The sequence below is a fragment of the Schistocerca piceifrons genome, chromosome 1, assembly GCF_021461385.2.
Source record: "Schistocerca piceifrons isolate TAMUIC-IGC-003096 chromosome 1, iqSchPice1.1, whole genome shotgun sequence".
Lineage (NCBI taxonomy): Eukaryota > Metazoa > Arthropoda > Insecta > Orthoptera > Acrididae > Schistocerca > Schistocerca piceifrons.
The window spans coordinates 72,232,002-72,254,573 of record NC_060138.1 but is presented as its reverse complement, the minus strand read 5'-3'; the positions used below and the strand labels follow the sequence as shown (position 1 = coordinate 72,254,573).

The 22,572-nt window shown below is 45.1% G+C and overlaps 1 protein-coding gene and 1 non-coding gene across 2 annotated transcripts in view; one reads left to right on the top strand and one right to left on the bottom strand.

The window, feature by feature from the left end:
* Positions 1-928: 928 nt before the first annotated feature.
* The window catches only part of LOC124777277 (prostate-specific antigen-like), a 72,936-nt gene continuing 51,292 nt past the window's right edge, over positions 929-22,572 (bottom strand). The window contains exons 3-5 of the mRNA XM_047252651.1: positions 19,580-19,875; positions 13,295-13,487; positions 929-1,066 (exon numbers count right to left, since the gene is read on the bottom strand). Coding sequence (XP_047108607.1) covers positions 929-1,066; positions 13,295-13,487; positions 19,580-19,875 — 627 coding nt within the window. The remainder of the gene's footprint in view (positions 1,067-13,294; positions 13,488-19,579; positions 19,876-22,572) is intronic.
* On the top strand, positions 22,376-22,450 carry Trnat-ugu. Its single transcript has one exon. It is a non-coding gene; the product is annotated as a tRNA-Thr (tRNA).

Sequence of the window (22,572 nt, the reverse complement as noted above, 5' to 3'; positions counted from 1 at the left end):
AATTTGTGTCCGCTGTTTTTGTTAAGTTGGAATACAGTAAATAACGCCCTCAACGATAACCCAAGCTCGATGTTTCTCCTTTTTTGGGGAAATTTCGGCCTCCTCCTCCCGTTGCAGCCCTCCTTCCTCTCAAGAGTGAATATTCATCGGCAATAACAATAGCTTCTCCGATCCCAAACCATTGGTTAAAATGCCAGCGAGAATGACGTCTCCTCTAGTACCACTCGTTTTGGTGTGACGTATGTCGCGGTGGGCATTTTGGGAATTCAGATGGGGTGAAAGTTTGCAGAGTTGTGAGATTCCAGGGCTGATAATGGAACGTCTCAAGACACGTGTTTATGTCTCAGAAATAATTTTCAAGTGTAACATGAATTGCGCAGCACGTGGTGACAAATGAAAATTCGTATCCACTGTAATGTGAAGCTCTAATACCTTTAGTAACATCATAAACTTTAAACGCAGCTTCAAACAGCTGTTTAATAGGTGAAATGTTGGCGTCCTTCTCCCCTTACAGCCCTCCCTCATCTCACCAAATAGATTTCTTCGGCAATAGAAATAGCTTCTTCGAACTGAATTCGGAGGCTAAGTCAAATGCGAATGTGTCCTACACCTTCTCAGTTACCTTGCAACTTTTTGTGAAGTGCGGTGTGAAGAACGGTTGAGGCTGTCAGGTGGGTTTAAGTTACTGAAAATTCTGACATTCCTGAGCTGAAAGTGGGACGCCTCAGGATTCCTGTTTATCCCTCAGAACTTTTGTACAAGAGGAATATGGATCGTGCAGCACATTGTGACAAACGAAAGTTTATGTCCACTGTGATAATAAATTGGGACAGCTCCACCATCTCTCCTTCGCAGGAAAGAGAAGTGTGCTGGCGCCTTTGGAACGAGCCACCAACAACACAGCTCTGTACCGCAGTTTCCGCCATCTCTAGGCGCAGTCCGTTAAGCCTGCAGCAGCCTTTGCTGTATCTGATGGCACCAAATCCGCCAGATATAGTGATGTTATCTCTGGCACTAGCTCGCCACCTCGAGCCTGTTCACACTGGCACGATTTCCGCTCATCTGCCTGTTGGTCGGCCTCACAGGATGCAGTCCAGCCGCTCACCAGTCATTCGATACTGGATGTTCACAGTAGTTGTTCTCTGGGCTAAGAGCCGACAGAGTAAGTTGAACCTAAAAACCCATTCCTCGCAGCACGCCCCACGTTTGTCAGACCTTACGTCTTTACATACCACATCCAACCCTCCGAGCTGCTTCGTCCATGGAGTATACGGACTCTGACATCCGTCGGTGTTACTCTATTAGGACAGACAGTAAACTCTGCTTCGAGATGTAGGAACAGTTATTACGTTTGTGTTATACTCTTATCTTCATGTCAAGACCATCTTTACTTGTATTAATTCAGAAGGTGTCTCAGCAGTATTTGCTTGAGGTACTGTGTAATAAGGTTCTACTCTTATTTCGGCTTCCTGGGGACACCTCTTCATTGTAGCGTGCATCACTTTTAACGGGATTTGGCAGTATTGAATCCGAGTACCCGCTTTAACGTCCTCCGCTTCAACTTAGATTAACATTTCTCCTAAACTGGAGAAATAATCGCCTCCTCCTCCTTTTACAGGCTGCATGCCTTCCTCTCACCATTTTCGGCATAAGCACTACCTTTTTTTAATTTGGACTAATGTCACCGTGAGTGACATATCCTCAAGTATGATTCGGATTTATATGCTGTGCAGTGTGATGGACAGTGTGGGCGTTTGGTGGGGAGTTTAAGATTCTGGTGGCATATCTGGGCTGATATTGTGCTGTATTAGGTATAACTCACAACCGTTTTACAAGAGGAATATCGGTGGTGAAGGACATAGTGGCACATGAATGTTTGTGTCAAGTGTGATATTGAATTGGAATATCTTTTTGATGTCCTCATCCTCAAACCTCGCTTAACATTTGACCTCAATTGGAGAAATAATGGCCTCCTCCTCCTGTCACGGCCCGCCTGTGTCTTGCCAAACGTAGCTTCTTTAGTAAAAGGAACAGCTTTTCCTACGTGGACTCAAGGGGTTGAAGTCAAATGTGAACGTGAGCGTTTTTTCCTCAAGATACCATACGCAATGTTGAGATGTACAGTGAGATGGGCAGCGTGGATGCTGAGGGAAAGGGGGAAGTGGTGCTACAGCATATATATCGACCATGCATTCGATTTCTGTGTGCTTACGCAATACATCACTGTTAGCAGTATCCGCCGGAATATATCTATAAGTAGCAGTTTGAGTCGACCCAAAGGGAGGTGACCCTAAAAAACTAATTGTAGGGCAAACTTATGTTAAGCTGATATTCATTGAAAGATCCACACAGGAGTTCAGATTTGTTGACTGCACGTCACTTGTACGCTTCTTCGCCTTTATTCATTAATAGGGGTCAGTTCACATGTATGATTAATAAGAGATGGAGTAGATGTAACAAGCAACAGCAGGAAGAGATCGATTTGTAAGTGCACAATAACCAAAATTGCACGCTCTGTGAAGTGGTGGGAAACACATTATTTCCTGCCAAATGCTGCTCCACGAGTACAAAACCAGATATATAGCACAGGAAATATAACCAGAAAAAGGTCGCGTTGACCAATAAATATGAACAAGATCGAAATATTTTTAATTTCCGTTAGGCATCCCATATAGGAGTTAAAAGAGTCTGCGACGACTTCTGGGTTGCGCTACACTTTTTAGGCCCGAAAAACCACATTTTTTCAGTTTTTCGCTTATAACTCGAAGCCGATACATCCAAAAAACACTAAATGGAAGAGAATACAATTTAGCCTGTAATGAGCTACTTAAAATCTTAAATCAGTTTATCCTTAGCCAAAAGCGATCGTCGTAATTCGGCAATTTTTACCATATTGGTGGAAAAGTGATTTATGCTCATGTTCCACCGCCCTTGACTCAAGAAACGGCTACATCAAATCAGAAGTTTCATAGGTGAAAGTTGTAGAGCATCAAATTCGCCGTAAAAAAGGGCTCCTAAATTTTGAAATTGATTCACTCATTTGCAGAGATACGGATAATAACGTGAGAGTGCCGACCACGGTGGCCGTGCTGTTCTAGGCGCTTCAGTCCGGAACCGCGCGACTGCTACGATCGCAGGTTCGAGTCCTGCCTCAGGCATGGATGTGCGTGATGTCCTTAGGTAAGTTAGGTTTAAGTATTTCTAAGTTCAATGGGACTGATGACCACAGACGTTAAGTCCCATAGTGCTCAGAGCCATTTGAACCATTTGAATAACGTGAGAGTATACCTAGCGCTGGTTCCTCATCATACTTTGTTGTAAAATCAGATTACTTCTCACACCCAAATCACACTCATTCGTCCAAATATTGAAATTTAAGGGCAATTTAGTTAGAGGCATGTTTACCTAGGTAGTTAGCTTATTTACTACTTTAATTATTGAAGTATGTAATTTACAGTGTTTTGTGTTCATTGACTGTGTTTATGGTAATAATGCAAGGATTATGCAACAAAAGCGATAAGAAGCATAGGAAATATTCAAGAGGAAACCTTTAAGGAAGTCCATTTCCTGAGGAAGAACCGAGTAGTATGCCTACGAGGCGTGAAGTGTACAGTCAAAATGAATGTTGGACTCCTCCCTGTCAGTCCTGGTACATTCTTCCGGTCAGTCCTGTTCCACATGGAGTCACCACAATAGCTCGAGTCATACCTCGTCTCAAAACCAACCCCATCTACATTAACTCTTTTTGATGAGGACGAAATAATGTACGAGAGAATAGGATCTCTCTAATTTGTCCAATCCAGTCAGTGTTAAAATCACAAGCAACACGGACATCGTCCTTGACGTTGGGTTCGCCTTACACCGATATGTTTGGAATACTTATGAAGTGTTTTCCTCCATCCTTATTATTATTTTTTGTTTTGTTTTGGTTTTAGGGCGCAAAACTGCTATGGTCATTACCGCCCGGTCCGTGACTTAGGAAACAGTGAAAAACCGAAAATGGAAACCAGCAGCAATGGGAACGAAAGTCATATAAATGGAGAAACTAAAAGCAGAAGGAAGGCTTAAAAATCCACTACAGAAAGGGGTTGGTTGTCCCCAAAAAAAGCTTCAAATGACTGACGTCATTTCACTGGCACTAGTAAACTCGAGAACGCGATCAGCTGAGCGCGTGTCATCTGCTAAAATCGGCGATATATCAGGCGATAGCTGTAGACCGGAGCGTAACGGATTGAAATAGGGGCACTCAATTAAAAGGTGTCTTACCGTCCACAGCTGAGAGCAGTGGGGACAGAGTGGGGGAGGATCGCCGCTTAAAAGATGTCGATGGCTAAAAACACAGTGCCCTATCCGGAGTCTAGTTAAAATTACCTCCTCCCGACGACGCGTTCGGGAGGAAGAGGTCCAAGCACAGGGAAGAGCTTTCACGTCCCGCAATTTATTATGAGGAAGTGTCGACCAATGCGCGTGCCATAAAAGAACAACTCGACGACATAAAACGCTCCATAGATCGGTGAAGGGAATCGACTGAATAGCTGGCCGAAGAAGAGAGACTGCAGCCTTGGCCGCTATAGCGGCCGCCTCATTGCCACAGATACCAGCGTGTCCCGGGAGCCAAAGGAACGCTACCGAAACGCCCCCCAGGTGGAGCAAGCGCAGACAGTCCTGAATCCGGTGGACCAGAGAGGGTGGACAGGGTAAAGAGCTTGGAGACTGAGGAGAGAGCTGACAGAATCTGAGCAGATTACGTACTGTATCCGCTGATGGCGGCGGATGTAGTGGACAGCCTGGAGAACAGCGTAAAGCTCCGCAGTATAAACCGAACACTGGTCGGGAAGCCGAAAGTGATTTGGGGTGTCGCCAACAATATAGGCACTCCCTACACCTAACGATGTTTTCGAGCCGTCGGTGTAAATAAATGTGGCGTCTGTTATTTGTGCACATAGAGCAGCAAATGCCCGACGATAAACAAGTGAAGGGGTACCATCCTTGGGAAATCGACAAAGGTCACGGAGCAGGCAGATCCGGGGACGGAGCCAAGGCGGTGCTGTACCCCAAGTTGTCAAGGTGGTTTTAGGAAAGCGGAAGGAAAGAGAATGGAGCAGTTGACGGAAGTTCCTCCATCCTTGAAAAGTACAAATACTACCTCAAAGAACGCTTTGGAATCGATTATACTACAGTGTTTTATGGATATGCTGAGGAGAGAGCTGGAGAAAAGGACAAAATCTGTTGAACGTGCCCGAAGTACCCCTGCTATGTCATGCGCTTTTGCTTTATTTCATGAGAAAATGTCACCGCCTATGCCAAAATAATCTTTCTTAATAAACCAATTTAACAATACCCGTCTTATCTCGGTGTTGACGGCAAAAGCATGTGGTGAAGAGTCAAACAGCCTAATGAGGATGCAAGCTCCCTGATTGTTGATACAGTCATAGAAAAATCGAGACAGGGAGGCAACGTCCATTGCTGTGAAGATATTAATTTGTTGGTATTGTTAAGTGACAACATAGCTAATAGTAGTCAGCGTAGAGAGCTGCGCACCAATAGCTTCCTTATGAAACCTGGAAAGGGAGTCAAAAAACATTCATGTACACTGGCAACAGTTGTAAGCTTTCTCAAGAAGTCAAAAACATGTGTTATTTCTTTATGTTTTCAGTGGCTGTGACACCACATCTACATTTCCTAGATATAGTAAAATCGAATTTTACGTCACTCCTGATAAGACACGGGTGGCAGCTTACAACATTTCAATGAAATTCGTCTGCTACAGAGCCAGAGAGGTTTTTGGAGATACAATAACTTCAGTTTGGTATGCTTGCCACCGCTCGTCAGAACTCCCTAACGGTCTGCTTGCAAATTCAGATCTGGCAGCGCAACCACCCAACCACCCATACCCCACGAATTGTTCATCACAATATCCCACACGCGAAAGATTTCATGCCCAACAGATTGTTTCTGCAAGAAAGCGTCAGTAAAGTGCTCGGCTATATGCAACAACTGCAAGGGGATTTTATATTTTAACTCTCTAAGAGAAGAGGACATCTTCCTTGATTGGACACATATCGACAATGAGACTGACATCGTGGAAGAGGACGTCGAGCTAGATCCCATGCCACAAGATGACAAAGGACTGGATTTTTCTTCTCCCGGGAGTATCGTCCTAGAAACACAGAGAAACGTCAAAAAGTGAACTGTACCCTGCCGCGCGGGATTAGCCGAGCGGTCTTGCGCGCTGCAGTCATGGACTGTGCGGCTTGTCCCGGCGGAGGTTCGAGTCCTCCCTCGGGCAAGGGTGTGTGTGTGTTTGTCCTTAGGATAATTTAGGTTTAGTAGTGTGTAAGCTTAGGGACTGATGATCTTAGAAGTTATGTCCCATAAGAACATATTTTTTTGAATTGTACCCTAATGTAATCGCCTCAAAAATGTTTTTAAAAATGTGTCGCTCATCAATTCTATATTGTAATTTGAAGTATTTTTCCATTAATAAAACATTTCATATCTTTTGTTTATTTGTAAATTCGCTTATTATCATCTTCGACCGCCGTGACAGTTAATTTTAACAAATAGAGCTAACTTCTTACGTACGTAGGTACCTAATCAAATTGCCCTTAAATATAAATACTTGGACGAATGTGGATGAGTTGAGGACAGAATATAATTTCATTTCACAATAGAGTCTTAGCAGATTTAGCACTACGAATACTTTCAATCTTTTATTTGCAACTTTGCAAAGGAGTGAGTTAATTTTAAAATTTAGGAAGCTCTATTTGGGCAGAATTTGATGCTTTACAACTTTACTTTACCGCTAAGTTGATAAAAATTGCCGATCTCTGACGATCGATTGTGGCTAACCTGCTGAACCGATTTTAACATTTAAGTAGGTCATTCTCAGCGAAATTTTACGTTTTTTAATTTCGGTATTTCAGTAATTTTTGGTAGGCTGTATCGTTTTCGATTTATAAGCGTAGAACTGAAAAAAGTCGAAAAAATTTCGTGGTTTTTCGGTCCTTAGAAGCTTATCACAATCCAGACATCGTTGCATACTCATTTAACATTTATCTGCGGTACCTAACGTTAGTTAAAAATGGTTCAAATGGCTCTGAGCACTATGGGGCTTAACATCTTAGGTCATCAGTCCCCTAGAACTTAGAACTACTTAAACCTAACTAACCTAAGGACATCACACACAGCCATGCCGAAGGCTGGATTCGAACCTGCGACCGTAGCAGTCCCGCGGTTCCGGACTGCAGCGCCTAGAACCGCACGACCACCGCGGCCGGCGCAACGTTAGTTAAAATTGTTTCCAGCTTGTGTAGCTTCATTGGCCAGTAAAGGTCTAATTTTCCTACACTGTTAAGAGCTCATACAGGTAGTTTCTGACAGTGGTTACAGCTGCATGGTTACAGCTGCATACACATCACAAACGGAACAGGGAAGTGAGTGGAAAATGACGGTGGTACAAAATGTTTCCTCCGCAACACATCGTAGGGGATCGCAGAGTGTAGGTGGTGATGAATAATTTGATAAAGACGAAAATGAACACGAAGATCTACTTCAAAGCAACTACTAAAGCACTGATGTAGACCCAAAGGTAGATTACAGGGTGTAGGTGTAGACACAAATTTCCGTGCAGGTACAGGTGTAGTTATAGAGTTGGATGCAGATGTAGATGCAGTGTAAGGCAGCTTGTAGGAGGTAGACACAGACGTAGACGCGAATGTAGATGTAGACATAGACATGTACACTGATCAGTCAGAACGTTGTGACCACCGACCTACTATCGATATAAATCCGTCCAGGCGATGGCAGAGCCACCTGGTGACGAACGACTGCTACTCAGACACACGCACGGTGCATGTACTGCGTTTAGTATCAGAGAGCATGCTGTCCGTGTGTAGAATGAGGAAGACGCGGGATTTATCTGAGTTTGACTGAGGCCAGAATGTGATGACCCGGAAGTTTGGCACAAGCATTTCAGAAACTGCACGACTTGTCGGGTGTTCGAGGGATGTTGTGGCGAGTGTCTTAAACACGTGGCGAAACCAAGGTTTTTAAGGCTGGGCAGAGTACAAATATTTCTGTACTCACAATGCACCGAACATTACAAACGACAGGCCTCCAGAGACGACGACCCATGTATGTGCCAAAGATAACACCACGACACCAGCCATTACGATTGAAATGGGCTCGTGACTATCGGCACTGGACGTAGGTGCAATGGCAAAGCGTTGCTTGGTCTGATGAATCACGATACCTTCTTCATCATGCCGAAGTGGGACCACGAACCTGTCGTCTTCCAGGGGACAGCTTATTGACACCTGTACTGCGGGACAGAAACAAGCTGGCAGTGGCTCCATCATGCTCTGGGAAACATTCAGGTAGGCAGCCATTGGGGCAATGGAGCTCGTGCAAGGCAGTATGACGGCCAAAGAGCATCGTACATTGGTTGAAGACCACGTACACCCCTTCATGACGATCAGGTTTCCTGACGGCAGTGGCATTTTTCGCCGAGATAGTGCGCCATGTCACAAGACCGAGAGTGTGATGGAGTGGTTCGAGGAACACAGTGGCGAGTTCCAAATGATGTGCTGGCACCCCAAATCGCCAGATCTGAACCCAATAGAATATATCTGGGATGTGATTCAATGCGGTCTCCCCCCGTAATTTACACAAATTAGGTGATTTGTGTGTGTAGATATGGAGTCAATTTCCTCCAGCGACCTACTGAGATGTAGAGGAACTGTAATGTAGCTTGCATTGGATAGATAAAGATGTAGATGTGGACGTAAATGTGAGATGAAGATGTAAATAAAATGAATATGAAGATTAAGATGAAGATGTAGATGTAGATGCAATATCAGATAGCATGAAGAGTATAAATGTACATATAAATGTAGATGTCCAATAATATAAAGTAGCTTTCAGTGTACAGGTAAAGATGTAGATGTAGGTGAGTATACATCTAGGTCTACGTGTACGTGATTACTCTGCTCTTCACAATAAAGTGCCTGGCAGAGGGTTCAATGAACCACCTTAACCACCTTCAAGCTGTCTCTCTACCGTTCCACCCTCGAACGGCACGCGGGAAAAACGAGCACTTAAATTTTTCTCATGATGATCATTTCTTCCTATGTAGGTGGGTGCCAACAGAATGTTTTCGCTATCGGAGGAGAAAACTGGTGACTGAAATCTCAAGAGAAGATCCCGTCGCAACGAAAAACGCCTTTGTTTTAATGATCGCCACTCCAATTCACGTATCATATCTGTGACACTATCTCACCTATTTCACGATAATACAAAACGAGCTGCCCTTCTTTGTACTTTTTCGAAATCATCCATCAGTCCCATCTGATGCGGATCCCACACCGCACAGCAATACTCCAGAACAGGGCGGACAAGCCTGGTGTAAGCGGTCTCTTTAGTACACCTGTTGCACCTTTTAAGTGTTTGCCAATGAATTGCAGTCTTTATTATCTATATCATCGTTCCAATTTAGGTTATTTGTAATTGTAATCCCTAAGTATTTAGTTGAATTTACAGTCTTCAGATTTGTGTGACTTAACGCGTAATCGAAATTTAGCTGATTTCTTTTGGTACTCATGTGAATAACTTCACACTTTTCCTTATTCAGGGTCAATTGCCACTTTTCGCACCATACAGATATCTTATCTAAATCATTTTGCAAGTCGTTTTGATCATCTGATGACTTTACAAGTCGGTAAGTGACAGCATCATCTGCTAACAATCTAAGACGGCTACTCAGATTGTCTCCTATGTCGTTAATATAGATCAGGCACAATAGAGGGCACATAACACTTCCTTGGGGAACGCCGGATATTACTTCTGTTTTACTCGATGACTTTCCGTCTATTACCACTAACTGTGACCTTCCTGACCGGAAATCACGAACCCAGTCACACAACTGAGGCGATACTCCGTAGTCACGCAGTTTGGTTAGAAAACGCTTGTGAGGAACGGTGTCGAAAGCCTTCTGGAAATCTAAAAATATAGAATTAATATGACATCCCTGTCGATAGCACTTATTACTTCATGAGTATAAAGAGCTAGTTGTGTTCCACAAGAACGATATTTCTGAAACCGTGCTGACTATTTGTCAATAAATCGTTTTCTTCGAGGTACTTCAAAATGTTCGAATACAGTATATGTTCCAAAACCCTACTGCCAATCGACGTTAGTGATATAGGTCTGTAATTCAGCGGACTACCCCTATGTCCCCTTTTGGGTATTGGTGTGGCTTGAGCAATTTTCCAGTCTTTCTGTGAGAGATTGGTTGCATATAATTGCTAAATATGGAGCTATTTTATCAGCATACTCTGAGAGGAACCTGACTGCTATACAATCTGGATTTGAGGCCTTGCCTTTATTAAGTGATTTAAGCTGCTTCGTTACACCGAGGATATCTACTTCTATGTTTCTCATCTTGGCAGTTGTTCTTGATTGGAATTCAGGAATATTTACTTATTCTTCTTTGGTGAAGGAGTTTCGGAAAATCGTGTTTCATAACTCTGCTTTAGTGGCACTGTCACCTTTGTCATCGCTCAGTGAAGGTATTGATTGCGTCTTGCCACTGGTGTGCTTCATGTATGAACAGAATCTCTTCGGGTTTTCTGCCAGATTTCGAGACAATTTCGTTGTGGAAATTATTAAAAGCATCTCGCATGGAAGTACGCGCCATATTTCGAACTTCTGTAAAACTTTGCCCATCTTGGGGATTTTGTGTTCTTTTAAATTTGGCATGCTTTTTTCGTTGCTTCTGCAGCAACGATCTAACCCGTTTTGTGTACCATGGGCGATCAGTAACATCAGTTATTAGTTATGTCGGATATATATCTCTCAATTGCTATCGATACTATCTCTTTGAAAACATTCCAGAACTTTTCTACACTTACATGATCAGATCGGAAGGAGTGAAGACTGTCTCCTAAAAAGGCGTTAAGAGCATTTTTATCAGCTTTTTTAAATACATATACTTTGCGTTTCTGTTTGATGGCTGTAGGTGTTACGGTATTCAGCCTAGCAGCAACTGCCTTGTAGTCGCTAATCCCTGTATTCGTTACAATACTCACTATTTATCCAGGAATATTTGTTGCTAAAAGATCAAGTACGCTTTCACAACCTTTTACGTTTCGAGTGGCCTCGTGAACTAATTATTCAAAATGATTTTCTGAGAAAGTATTCAGTAAAATTTCGGATGACGCTTTATGCCTGCCGACGGCTTGAAACGTATAGTTTTTGGAGAAGAACGAGGGTAAATTGTAGTCACTATCGACCATAATTGTATGAGAGGGGTACTTATTTGAAATGAGACTCAAGTTTTCTTTGAACTGTTCAGCAACTGTATCTTCTGAGTAGGGGGGGGGGGGGGGGGGTAAAACGCTCCAGTTAATAGTTAAGTCCGATTGTCAGGTATAACCACTACCATTACTATTTCACACGAACTATCTACTCCAATTTCGCTACAAGGTAAACTACCTCTGACAGCAATAAATATTCCAGCACCAATTGAATTTCATTTACCCTTTCTGGACACTGTTTGATCGTTTGTTGAAAAAGTTTCGGCTGAACTTATTTCCGTCCGGCTTTAGCCAGCTCTCTATACCTACAACTATTCGAGCTTCAGTGCTTTCTATTAGGTCTAGGAGCTCTGGTTCTATCCCAACACAGCTACGACAATTTACAACTACAACACCAATTGTTTCTACAACTACCTTACTGTGTTTTACCTGCCCACTTTTAGACAGACGTCCCTTCTGTGGTTCCCTGAGACCCTCTAACCTAAAAAACCGCCCAGCCCTTTCCACACAGCCCCCGCTGCCCGTGCAGCCGCCTCCTGTGTGTAGTGGACTCCTGACCTATTAAGCGGAACCCGGAAACCCATCAAACGATGGCGCAAGTCAAGGAATCTGCAGCCTACACAGTCACAGAAGCGCCTGAGCCTCTGATTCACACCCTCCACTCCTCTCAGCATCAAAGGACCACAGTCGGTTCTATCGACGATACTGCAAATGGTGAGCTCCGCCTTAATCTCAGAAGCAATACTGACAGTCTTTACCATTTCCGCTAACCGCCCGAAACCAGACAGAATCTGCTCTAATCCAAAGCGACACACATCACTGGTACCGACATGAGCCACTACATGCAGTTGGCTGCACTCTGTATTATTCATGACGTCCGGAAGCACCTTTTCCACATCCCAAATGACTCCCCCCGGAATGCACACGGAGTGCACACTGGCTTCCTTCCCCTCCTTGGCAGCCATGTGCATAAGGGGTCCCATTACGAGCCTAGCTTAGGAGCTCCCAACTACCAGCAAATTCACCCTCTGTGAGTGCCCAGACCTTGCATGCCGAAAAGCTTCCTCTGGAACAGTGTTGGACGACTGCATCCGGCTCAGAGGCATCGTCAGCCACAGATAATGCCCGAAATCTGTTCGTCAAACGAACTGGGGAGGCCCTACGATTGGCCCCTTGGAATGTTTTTTCGCTGCCTGCCAGACTTTGGAATGATCTCCCACTCGACCACGGGTGAGGGGTCAACCTCAGTGCAGGCAGTACCCGGTGCGGCCACAGCAGTGGACCGATCGGAGGACACGTTGGACATGCTCGACGTCCCTCGCATCCCTGCGTTCGATCCCTCACAGTGATGCCTCCTGGCAGCAGCCTCAAGCTGTGTTATGGAAGCCAAAGCAGCCTGGAGCTGTGAGCGAAGGGTCGCCAACCCATCTCGCGTCTGTACAGTCACAGTTCCTATCCATTACTGCAGTCGCTCCTGTTTGAGGCTTGTAGAAATATGCAACAAACGAACGGTGTACTCGCCTTATTAGCAGCAGGAAATCGAAGTGCTCCCTCACTGACAGTCTAACTGACATTGAGCTGTTCTAGCAAAACAAACAAAAGCCTGTACGATACGAGGGTCGACAGCAACGACGGCACTGTACACTGCACTGTTATTGAAATAAAAGGTTGTGCCTAGGTAACCACGCAAGAATTTACAAAAATAGTCTGTGATCTACCAAGATAACTGAAAAAAGTCGCTCCTGTTTGAAGCTCGTAAAAATATGTAACAAGCGAACGCTCTACTCTCCTTATTAGTTGTAGGAACTAGCGGTGCGTTCTCGCTGACTGTCTAACTGACACTAATGCAGATTCAGTCAATCATTTACGCTAACTACATTTGACGAAGAAGACTGTGACTGACTAGCATTGGTAGCAAGTGAGCTCTGCCATGTGGTACGCATTAGCTTACAGAGTGAGTGAGGCAGGTGGGGACTCACCATGAAGGTGCGGTTTCCGCCGCAGGCGACCTGCTGCAGTTGCTCGGGGCTCTTGAGCAGCTCGTCCCTCGCTGGGTCGGCGTCGACCAGCGCCTTGGAGACGCCGAGCAGCAGCCCGCGACACACCAGCGGCGCGCCGCCGTCGCCGAAGCACAGCGACTTGCCCTCCTCTGCCTTGGCGCACAGCATGCCCCTGCAGACGCACGAGAGGTGCCAGCAAGGCGTTCGGCACACGCTCTATATCCAGCTTGACACGGCCAGGATGTAGTCGAACGTGTGGATCGAGTACATTGGCCGAGTCGCGCTAGACATAGTAGCCCTCCTGTATCACAATATGTGGAAGATATCGCAACGAGGCTTTCAGCAACGATCAAGAACAGAAGGAGCTTGTTCTTCGGACACATATTTGGAATGGACTAGGCGAGGCTGACACGTTAGACGATACACTCTCATGCATCAAACGACGCATCACGTACGAATTAATCGAATGGGATGGAATTCAGTAGATGTGTTCTTTATATGCATGGGACAAACAAATGATTAAAATTTCAGAAAAACCTGTTGACTTATTCAAGAGAAAGACCTCCACAAACTGAACAATTCAATAACGCACTGGTCCGCTTCTGGCCCTTATGCAAGCAGCTATTCAACCTGGCTTGATTGATACCGTTGTTGGATGTCCTCCTGAGGGACATCATGCCCAGTTTTGTCCAGCTGGTGCGTTAGGTGGTCAGAACCCCAAGCTCTAAACGTTCTCAATTGGGGAAAGATCCGTCGATCTTGCTGGCCAAGGTAGGGTCTGGCAAGCACGAAGTGAAGCAGTAGCAACTCTCGCCCTGGGTGTACGGGAATTATCTTGCTGAAATGTAAGCCCAGCATGGCTTACCATGAAAGGCAACAAACTGGAACATAGAATATGGTCGACGTACTGCTTCGCTGTAAAGGTTTCGCAGATGAAAACCAAAGGTCTCCTACTATTATGGCACCCAAGACCATCCGCCCTAGTTGTCAGGCAGTATGGCGGGCGACAGTCAAGTTGGCATCCAACCACTGTCTGGGGCATCTCCACACAACTCTTCGCTGGTCATCGGAGCTCACTTCGAAGTGTAACTCATCACTGAAGAAAGTTCTACTCCAGTCAATGAGATTCCAGGCCAAACACGTGTCTGGAGACGCCCCAGAAAGCGGTGGGACTCCAACCTGTTGCCCACTATACAGCCGTAGAACCCGGAGTGATGGTCTAGGGTGCCATTTCTCTTCATAGTAAGACCTCTTTAGATGTCATCTGCGGCACACTTACAGCATATCGCTACATTGATGGTATTCTGCACCCCGTTTTGGTGCCCTTTATGCAAAGCCATCCAGAGCTTACAGTCCAGCAAGATAATACCTGCCCGCACAATGGGAGAGTTTCCACTGCTTGTGTTCGTGCTTGCTAAATAGTACCTTAGTCATCCGCGTCGCCGGATGTCTCCCAATGGGATATGTTTGGAGCATTGTGGGCACAGCCTCCAACCACATCGGGAACCAACGTACGTTGGACGTCGAGGAACAAAGTGATTTGGAATAAATGGGAATAAAGGAAACAGAGATTTGCGACGCTTCCATTATAATTATCCGGGCTGTCATAACGTGGTCGGTTGATGAATTCTGTGTCAATTCCCAACGTTTCGTCCCCATCTGCGGAGGACATCTTCAAGGGGGTCTGTAGTTCGATGGAAGGTCCAACACACCCACTGGCTCGCTACTGACAGCCTGGATAATTATAGTGGACATGACATTTCCGCCCGTGAAAGTCTATATTTTAGTATTTGCGACACTTGTAAGAAGTGAATCAAGAAAGACTGTGGAACCTTGCACGGAGCCCTGTTGGTCAATATTTACACCACCGCAGTGAATTCCTGCCGTCTCGTTGCTCAGTTATGGAACACTTTTCTGCTTCTTTTCTGAAATGTTTTGATACCAAGAAACGCTGTATCACAGCAGTCTTCTTTCCAATGCTGTTGAAGGGAGTACTGCATGCCATTTAGAAAATGGTTTTTGTTTCAATGTCTTGGTTGATACAAAACTTAACAGCGTTAACTGTACAACGAAATATGTTTCTTTCTGCCTAATGCAATTGGCGGAAAGCCTCGTTTTCATATTATGAACCACTCAAGATAGAAAACGTGCGTTAAGTCTTACACGTGGAGAAAAATATGTTCAAAAGCAGGATATAAGTTTCTGCAGAAAGGAACAGGGCAGATATAACATTTTTATGTAGCTTCAGTGTAAACAAGGAAATTAAGCATTGCGTTACAGCTACAGAAAGCCTCCCAGGTAGAGTAGCAAGACTTATTTAAAAATAACCATGGAAGTTGTTGAGAGAAATTTGTTACATTTACTGTGTAAATTAATTTACATGGTAATGGATTCATTACATACATTTATTAGCGATAAGTAATGCATTTGGTTGCGGCTTTTGCACTTAATATCACAGAAAACGATTAGCTACGCCAGACGCACGAAAGTAGTTAGAGTGCGATAAATTATCTACTTTGAACATGGCTTGCAGTTAATCCTTGCAATGTTTGAATGTTGCTCAGTATGTTTCTCTCAAGCAATCACGTGTTTCCATGACACATACAGATAAAAAACAACAATATAGCATTGAGTTAATAATTGTCTGAGGGTGACTTACCTGGCTGTTAGTTATGACTTTCAGACGAACAAAGTACTGGCAGATGGAGTGTTTCAGCAGAGGTTTGGTGCCTGTCATCACCACACGGCGGTCGGTCAGTAGTCATGGGTGGCTGTGGTACCACGTGTCTGCGACTGACGTCAGCAGGCGGCGCGTGCAGGCGGTGGCTGCGGCTGTGCTCAGCTGGGCTACTACTGGCATCTACTGGCAATGACTTTGGCTGTCTCTGCCTAACCTTCGACCAATGTCTTCAGTGAACTACCAGCAGATGCTGGTATGCTTCACCTAAGGCCTAGAAGGCCTAGTGTCTCACAAAGGAGTATCTGACCTCAAAGTTTTGCACATGTTTCTGTAAGTGTCTTCGTTCCACCATTATAAATATTTGTTAGTAACTTTCGGTGGTGTTGTGTGACACCCTGTTTACCCAAACCGAACGAATACCCGTTAGCGAAAAATGTTCTTTTCTAGAACATACTTACTTTTTCCAAATGTGTAATCTCCATGTCCTGTTGAGTCATGAATCTAGTCACGCCCCTGTGATAGGTTCCTCTAGGGTACTGCTTGTCACTGATTTTGCAGATCGTGTCGGTGAGTACCAGTCCTTGCTATCTATACTCAGAAACACAGACAATAACGCTTATAGTTGCCTATCTGGTCACTGTCTGCAGAAATGCCTTCTCTCGCTTCCACGTCCTTTGTGCCCCCCTCACACAGGTGTATTACAAAACCCGTGCACAAACATTGTCACATTGTGGTCGAAAGGCGTTAGACTTTACAAAGAGTTCATTTGTTTGTTTTGTTTTTTGTTTAGGGAGCCAAAACAACTAGGGTCATAACCGCTCACGTCGAAACTGTAGAACACGAAGACAAAGAGGAATTAAAGACGACTACATTTGAGTCCAAATCGACGGAACAGAAGACAGCTAAAAACAGGCTATAAAATATCCCATATAGAAACCGAGGTCCAGAACTAAAAATTAAATGACCTTCGCCATATTGGTACGGCGGATAAAAAGTAAAAATCGGTCTACAGCCACCGCGTCGTTCGCTAAAACGGCTAATAACGCAAACAGCAAACACAAACGAGAAGGTAAGCGATTAAAAAAAAGGGAATTCCGTCAGGAAATTGCGGACCGTCAGTAGCCGATCGCAGTGTGCACAAATGATGATGGCCAAAACGACAGTGCCCAATACGCAACCTAGTTAAAAAGATCTCTTCGCGACTAGAGAGCCGAGAGGAAGACATGCAAGCCGCTGGGAGAGGCTTAATAACCAGGAGCTTGTTCCCTTGAAGGGAGGAGCAGTGGTGATGCCAAAGTGACACCACCTGCTGACAGACGGCAACGCAGAGATCATCGGAGGGAATGTAAGAACTAGCGGGCTGAGGTACGAGAACTGCAGTCTTGGCGGCAGTGTCAGCGGATTCGTTTCCTGTCAGACTGACGTCATCAGGGATCGACATAAACACCACAGTGGCTCCATCAAGAGTGACCAAGTGACAGCTTTCCTGGACACATTGCACCAAGGAATGAGTAGTGTACAGCACACAGAGGCTTTAATGGGTACTGGGAGAATCAGAGCAGATGACCCAATTGAAATGCCTGTGTCACCGGATGTACCGCGTGGTCTGATACAAGGCGGAGAGCTCTGCTGTAAACACTGAGCAGTGTTCCGGAAGCCGATACCGAAAAATATCGGCACCAGTACGATGAGTTATAGTGACTACCGACTGACAGTAAGTCACGTTGTAAAATGAGGACGATGGTTCAGAAGGAAACTTGTGATACAATACAAAAAATGACAGAGGTCAAGAATTTGTGAAAATTTTCTGAGATCAGCAACGTGTTGTCGTTAATACACTCTGTCAGAAAAACAAACAAAAAATCGACTTGGCAGTGTCCAAGTTGGATTAAAATTAAAACTGAGTTCATTTTATTGGACTTAATTAACCCTCGAGCAGGCGCGCCACATTTTCGTTAGTCGAGGAGGCGCACGGGGCACTTTATACTCCAGTAAATAATTTACATAACACAGTCTCAAACTTTGGGAAAATGATGCTTGTTTTGTGAATACTGTTACTGGGCGTTTTAATTCTTTTTTTTGTGAACCTGACTGATTATTTGAATTTTTATAGGCTAAAATTTAAACATTTCATGAAAAGTTAATACAAAGTAATACAAAATTGGCGTTTCCAGGCCATGGTCCCGTACCTCAAATTTACACATTTAGCGTTATACGTCATCCCTGAAAAAGAGACGCACCAACAAGAAATTATACGATTGAAACGGAAATCAAACGTGATGTACATGTCCACACACAGAAATGATTACAACGTCAGAAAAATTGGATGATTTATTCGAGAGAAATAGCTTCACAAATTCAGCAATTCGGTAACCAATTCGTCCAGATGTGGCCCTTATACAGGCAGTTATTCGGCTTGGTATTGATTGACAGAGTTGTTGGATGTTCTCCTGAAGAATATCGCGTCCAATTCTGTCAAACTGGCGCGTCAGATCGTCAGCATCACGAGCTGGTTGGAGGCTCCTGCCCATAATGCTTCAAATATTCTCAACTGAGGAGAGATCCGGGGACCTTGCTGACGAAGGCTGTGTTTCGCAAGCACAAAGAGAAGCAGTAGAAACTGGCAGAGTGTGCGGTCGGGCATTATCTTGCTGAAATATAAGTCAAGGATGGTTTGCCATGAAGGCCAACAAAACGGAGCGTTGAATACGGTCGACGCACCGCTGTGCTGTAAGGGTGACGCAGATGACAACCCAAACGGGTCCTACTGGCCATCGGAGTTCGATTCGAAGCGGGACTCGTCACTGAAGACGATTCTACTCCAGTCAATGAGATTCCAGGCCGAAGACGTGTCTGCAGACGCCCAGGCGGGATACCAACCAGACTGTCGCCTGCCATACCGACCGGTAACGAGGAGTAATGGTGTGGGGTGCCACTTTTTCTCATAGCAGGACCCCTTCGGTTGTCATCCGCAGTACTCACACAGCACGGCGGCACGTCGACGATATTCTACTTCCCGTTCTGCCGCCCTTCATGGCAATCCATCGTGGGCTTACATTTAAGCAAGATAATGCCCGCCCGCATACTACGAGCGTCTTTACTGATTGCCAAACGCTACCTTGGCCACCAAGGTCGGTGGATCTCTGCCCAGTTGAGAAAGTTTGGAGCATCATGGGCATGATTCTCCAGCCGTCTTGGGATTTAGACGATCTAACGAGCCATATGGACAGAATTTGGTAAGTTATTCTTCAGGAGCACATCGAACAACTCTCCCAACAAATGCCAAGCCGAGTAACTATTTGCATAATGGCCAGATTTGGACCAGTGCGTTATTGGCAAATTTTTGAAACTCTTATCTTGAATAAAACATCCATTTCCAATCATCTGTTTGTCTGTGCGTGTACGTCATATCTACTGATTTACGTTCCGTTCAAATAATCCCTTCGTGGTGCGTCTCTTTATCATATTCATTTATTATTTATTTATTTTAGTGTATTTTCACAGAAAAGTTCCTCAGACTAAAACTGGACGCTATACATAAACTGATATTCGTAAGTAATCTGAGTGTGATGCTTTGTGAGTACCTGTGGAGACGCACACCGTAGTGGCGCTGGCAGAGGCGGCTGTTGAGGACGTGCACCAGGACGTATCGCAGGAGGTAGAGCGTGCCGTGCGCGGTGCCGTTGGCCCGCTGCCAGCCGGCGGCCATGCAGAGCTCCCCCCGGCGCGGGAAGCGCCAGTTTCGGCCCAGCGGCAGAGAATTCACCAGCAGAGACTCGCGGAAGGGGTGGAGCGACCTGACCAGTCCCATGTCGAACAGCAGCCGCACGTGTGACGGGAAGACCGCGAGCTCGCTGCATCCGCGCTCCTGCTCCCACTGCTGGAAGTTGCAAAAGCTCGCGGTGTAGAACTACCTTAACCTACCAAAACTAACTGTGGGCAGCTCACCTCTTTAAGAACTAACCTGTAATGGATTGTGAGCAAACTTGAAAGGATGATTCGAAAATTACGCGCCTAGGCACAGCTCTTAAAGTAAGGGAATCTCAAAACAAATAGCTCACTCTGACTAGCGGTATGTAACTGGAGTAACATGTTGGTTAAGATTTTGTCCTGATGTCTAATATCTCTCTGGACACAGACTACGCGCCTACACGCACGCACTTTCGATGCAGTTCCGCACTGTCGCCTGATACACAAAGTAAGAGCCTACGAAATATCAGACCAGCTGTGTGGCTGGATTGAAGAGTTTTTAGCAAACAGAACACAGCATGTTATTATCAATGGAGAGATGTCTACAGACGTTAAAGTAACTTTTGGCGTGCCACAGGGGAGTGTTATGTGACCATTGCTTTTCACAATATATATAAATGACCTAGTAGATAGTGTCGGAAGTTCCATGCGGCTTTTCGCTGATGATGCTGTAGTATACAGAGAAGTTGCAGCATTAGAAAATTGCAGCGAAATGCAGGAAGATCTGCAGCGGATAGTCACTTGGTGCACGGAGTTGGTTCAAATGGCTCTGAGCACTATAGGACTCAACTGCTGTGGTCATAAGTCCCCTAGAACTTAGAACTACTTAAACCTAACTAACCTAAGGACATCACACACATCCATGCCCGAGGCAGGATTGGAACCTGCGACCGTAGCGGTCGTGCGGTTCCAGATTGTAGCGCCTTTAACCGCTCGGCCACTCCGTCCGGCCGGTGCACGGAGTGGCAACTGACTCTTAACATAGACAAATGCAATGTATTGCGAATACATAGAATGAAGGATCCTTTGTTGTATGATTATATGATAGCGGAACAAACACTGGTAGCATTTACTTCTGTAAAATATCTGGGAGTATGCGTGCGGAACGATTTGAAGTGGAATGATCATATAAAATTAATTGACGGTAAGGTGGATGCCAGGTTGAGATTCATTGGGAGAGTCCTTAGAAAATGTAGTCCATCAACAAAGGAGGTGGCTTACAAAACACTCGTTCGGCATGTACTTGAGTATTGCTCATCAGTGTGGGATCCGTACCAGGTTAGGCTGACAGAGGAGATAGACAAGATCTAAAGAAGAGCGGCGCGTTTCGTCACAGGGTTATTTGGTAACCGTGATAGCGTTACGGAGATGTTTAGCAAACTCAAGTGGCAGACTCTGCAAGAGAGGCGCTCCGCATCGCGGTGTAGCTTGCTGTCCAGGTTTCGAGAGGGTGCGTTTCTTGATGAGGTATAGAATATATTGCTTCCCCCTACTTATACCTCCCGAGGAGATCACGAATGTAAAATTAGGGAGACTCGAGCGCGCACGGAGGCTTTCCGGCAGTCGTTGTTCTCGCGAACCGTACGCGACTGGAACAGGAAAGGAAGATAATGACAGTGCCCTCCGCCACACGCTGTTAGGTGGCCTGCGGAGTATGAATACTGATGTAGATTTTCACATTAAAAAAAGTGAAAAAGTCGAAGAGAAACAATGATAAATTCAATAGTCCAATTTATTCATAAACACAATTATGGTACCAACGAAAAAATTGAATAATCCAAAACCTATAACAACCATACCACCCATTTTTGCATTAAGATTAAATGGAAAGCAGTGTCGCTCTCCTGTCAATGAAATAACTTCTTGCCCTCTCAAGAATTTACTCTCTCTCGGTGTTCCAGATACCTGGCAACAATGCTCCATCGGAACAATGACTGAAAGTTGGCGATTAAGCCACACATTCAGTGCCAGTGCAAAAGGAGATGAGACAGGCGATCGACTTGGATTCCAGAAGTGTGAAATGAAATTGAACTACTCTGCCGGTGCCGGCCGCTGTGGCCGAACGTTTCTAGGCGCTTCAGTCCGGAACCGAACTGCTGCTGCCGTCGCAGGTTCGAATCCTCCCTCGGGCATGGATGTGTGTGATGTCCTTAGGTTAGTTAGGTTTAAGTAGTTCTAAGTCTAGGAGAATGATGAACTCAAATGTTAAGTTCCATAGTGCTTAGACTCATTTGAACCATTTACTCCGCCGGTGCTGCAAAATATGGTCACTGTAAGGGAGTGTTTATACGAGGGAAATAAGATCCGATAGGGCGCGAAGTGGAAACCACAGTGCAAAATCCGATGAAGCTTCGCATACAATGTTGGGCAGTATCTCTTGTATACCCGTCGATCGCGTCAAGTCGCTCGTTTCAGTTCTGAGCGCACAGTGAGCACGAATATTCCAAGGACAAAAGTGTCTCCATATGAAGATGGTATTTGTTCTTTCGGACATGTCTGAAAGAACTGCGCGAGTAATGAGTATAGTGGGCAGCGGGCACTACAAGTGCAGTGTGTGGACAGTAAGTTGGAAATGTGGGTCTCACAGGGAGCATACAGAGATAAGTCCCTGGAGTCACACTACGCTCTGTGTCCTCGATGGCTCAGCTGGATAGAGCGTCTGCCATGTAAGCAGGAGATCCCAGGTTCGAGTCCCGGTCAGGGCACAATATTTCAACCCTTGATATTTATCGACGCCTGCAAGCAGCTAAAGGTCTCGATTTCATTGTAATCTCAAAAATGTCTCCCATCAAGTATGAAATCCTGGTGAGAGATTTCGCCTGATGTT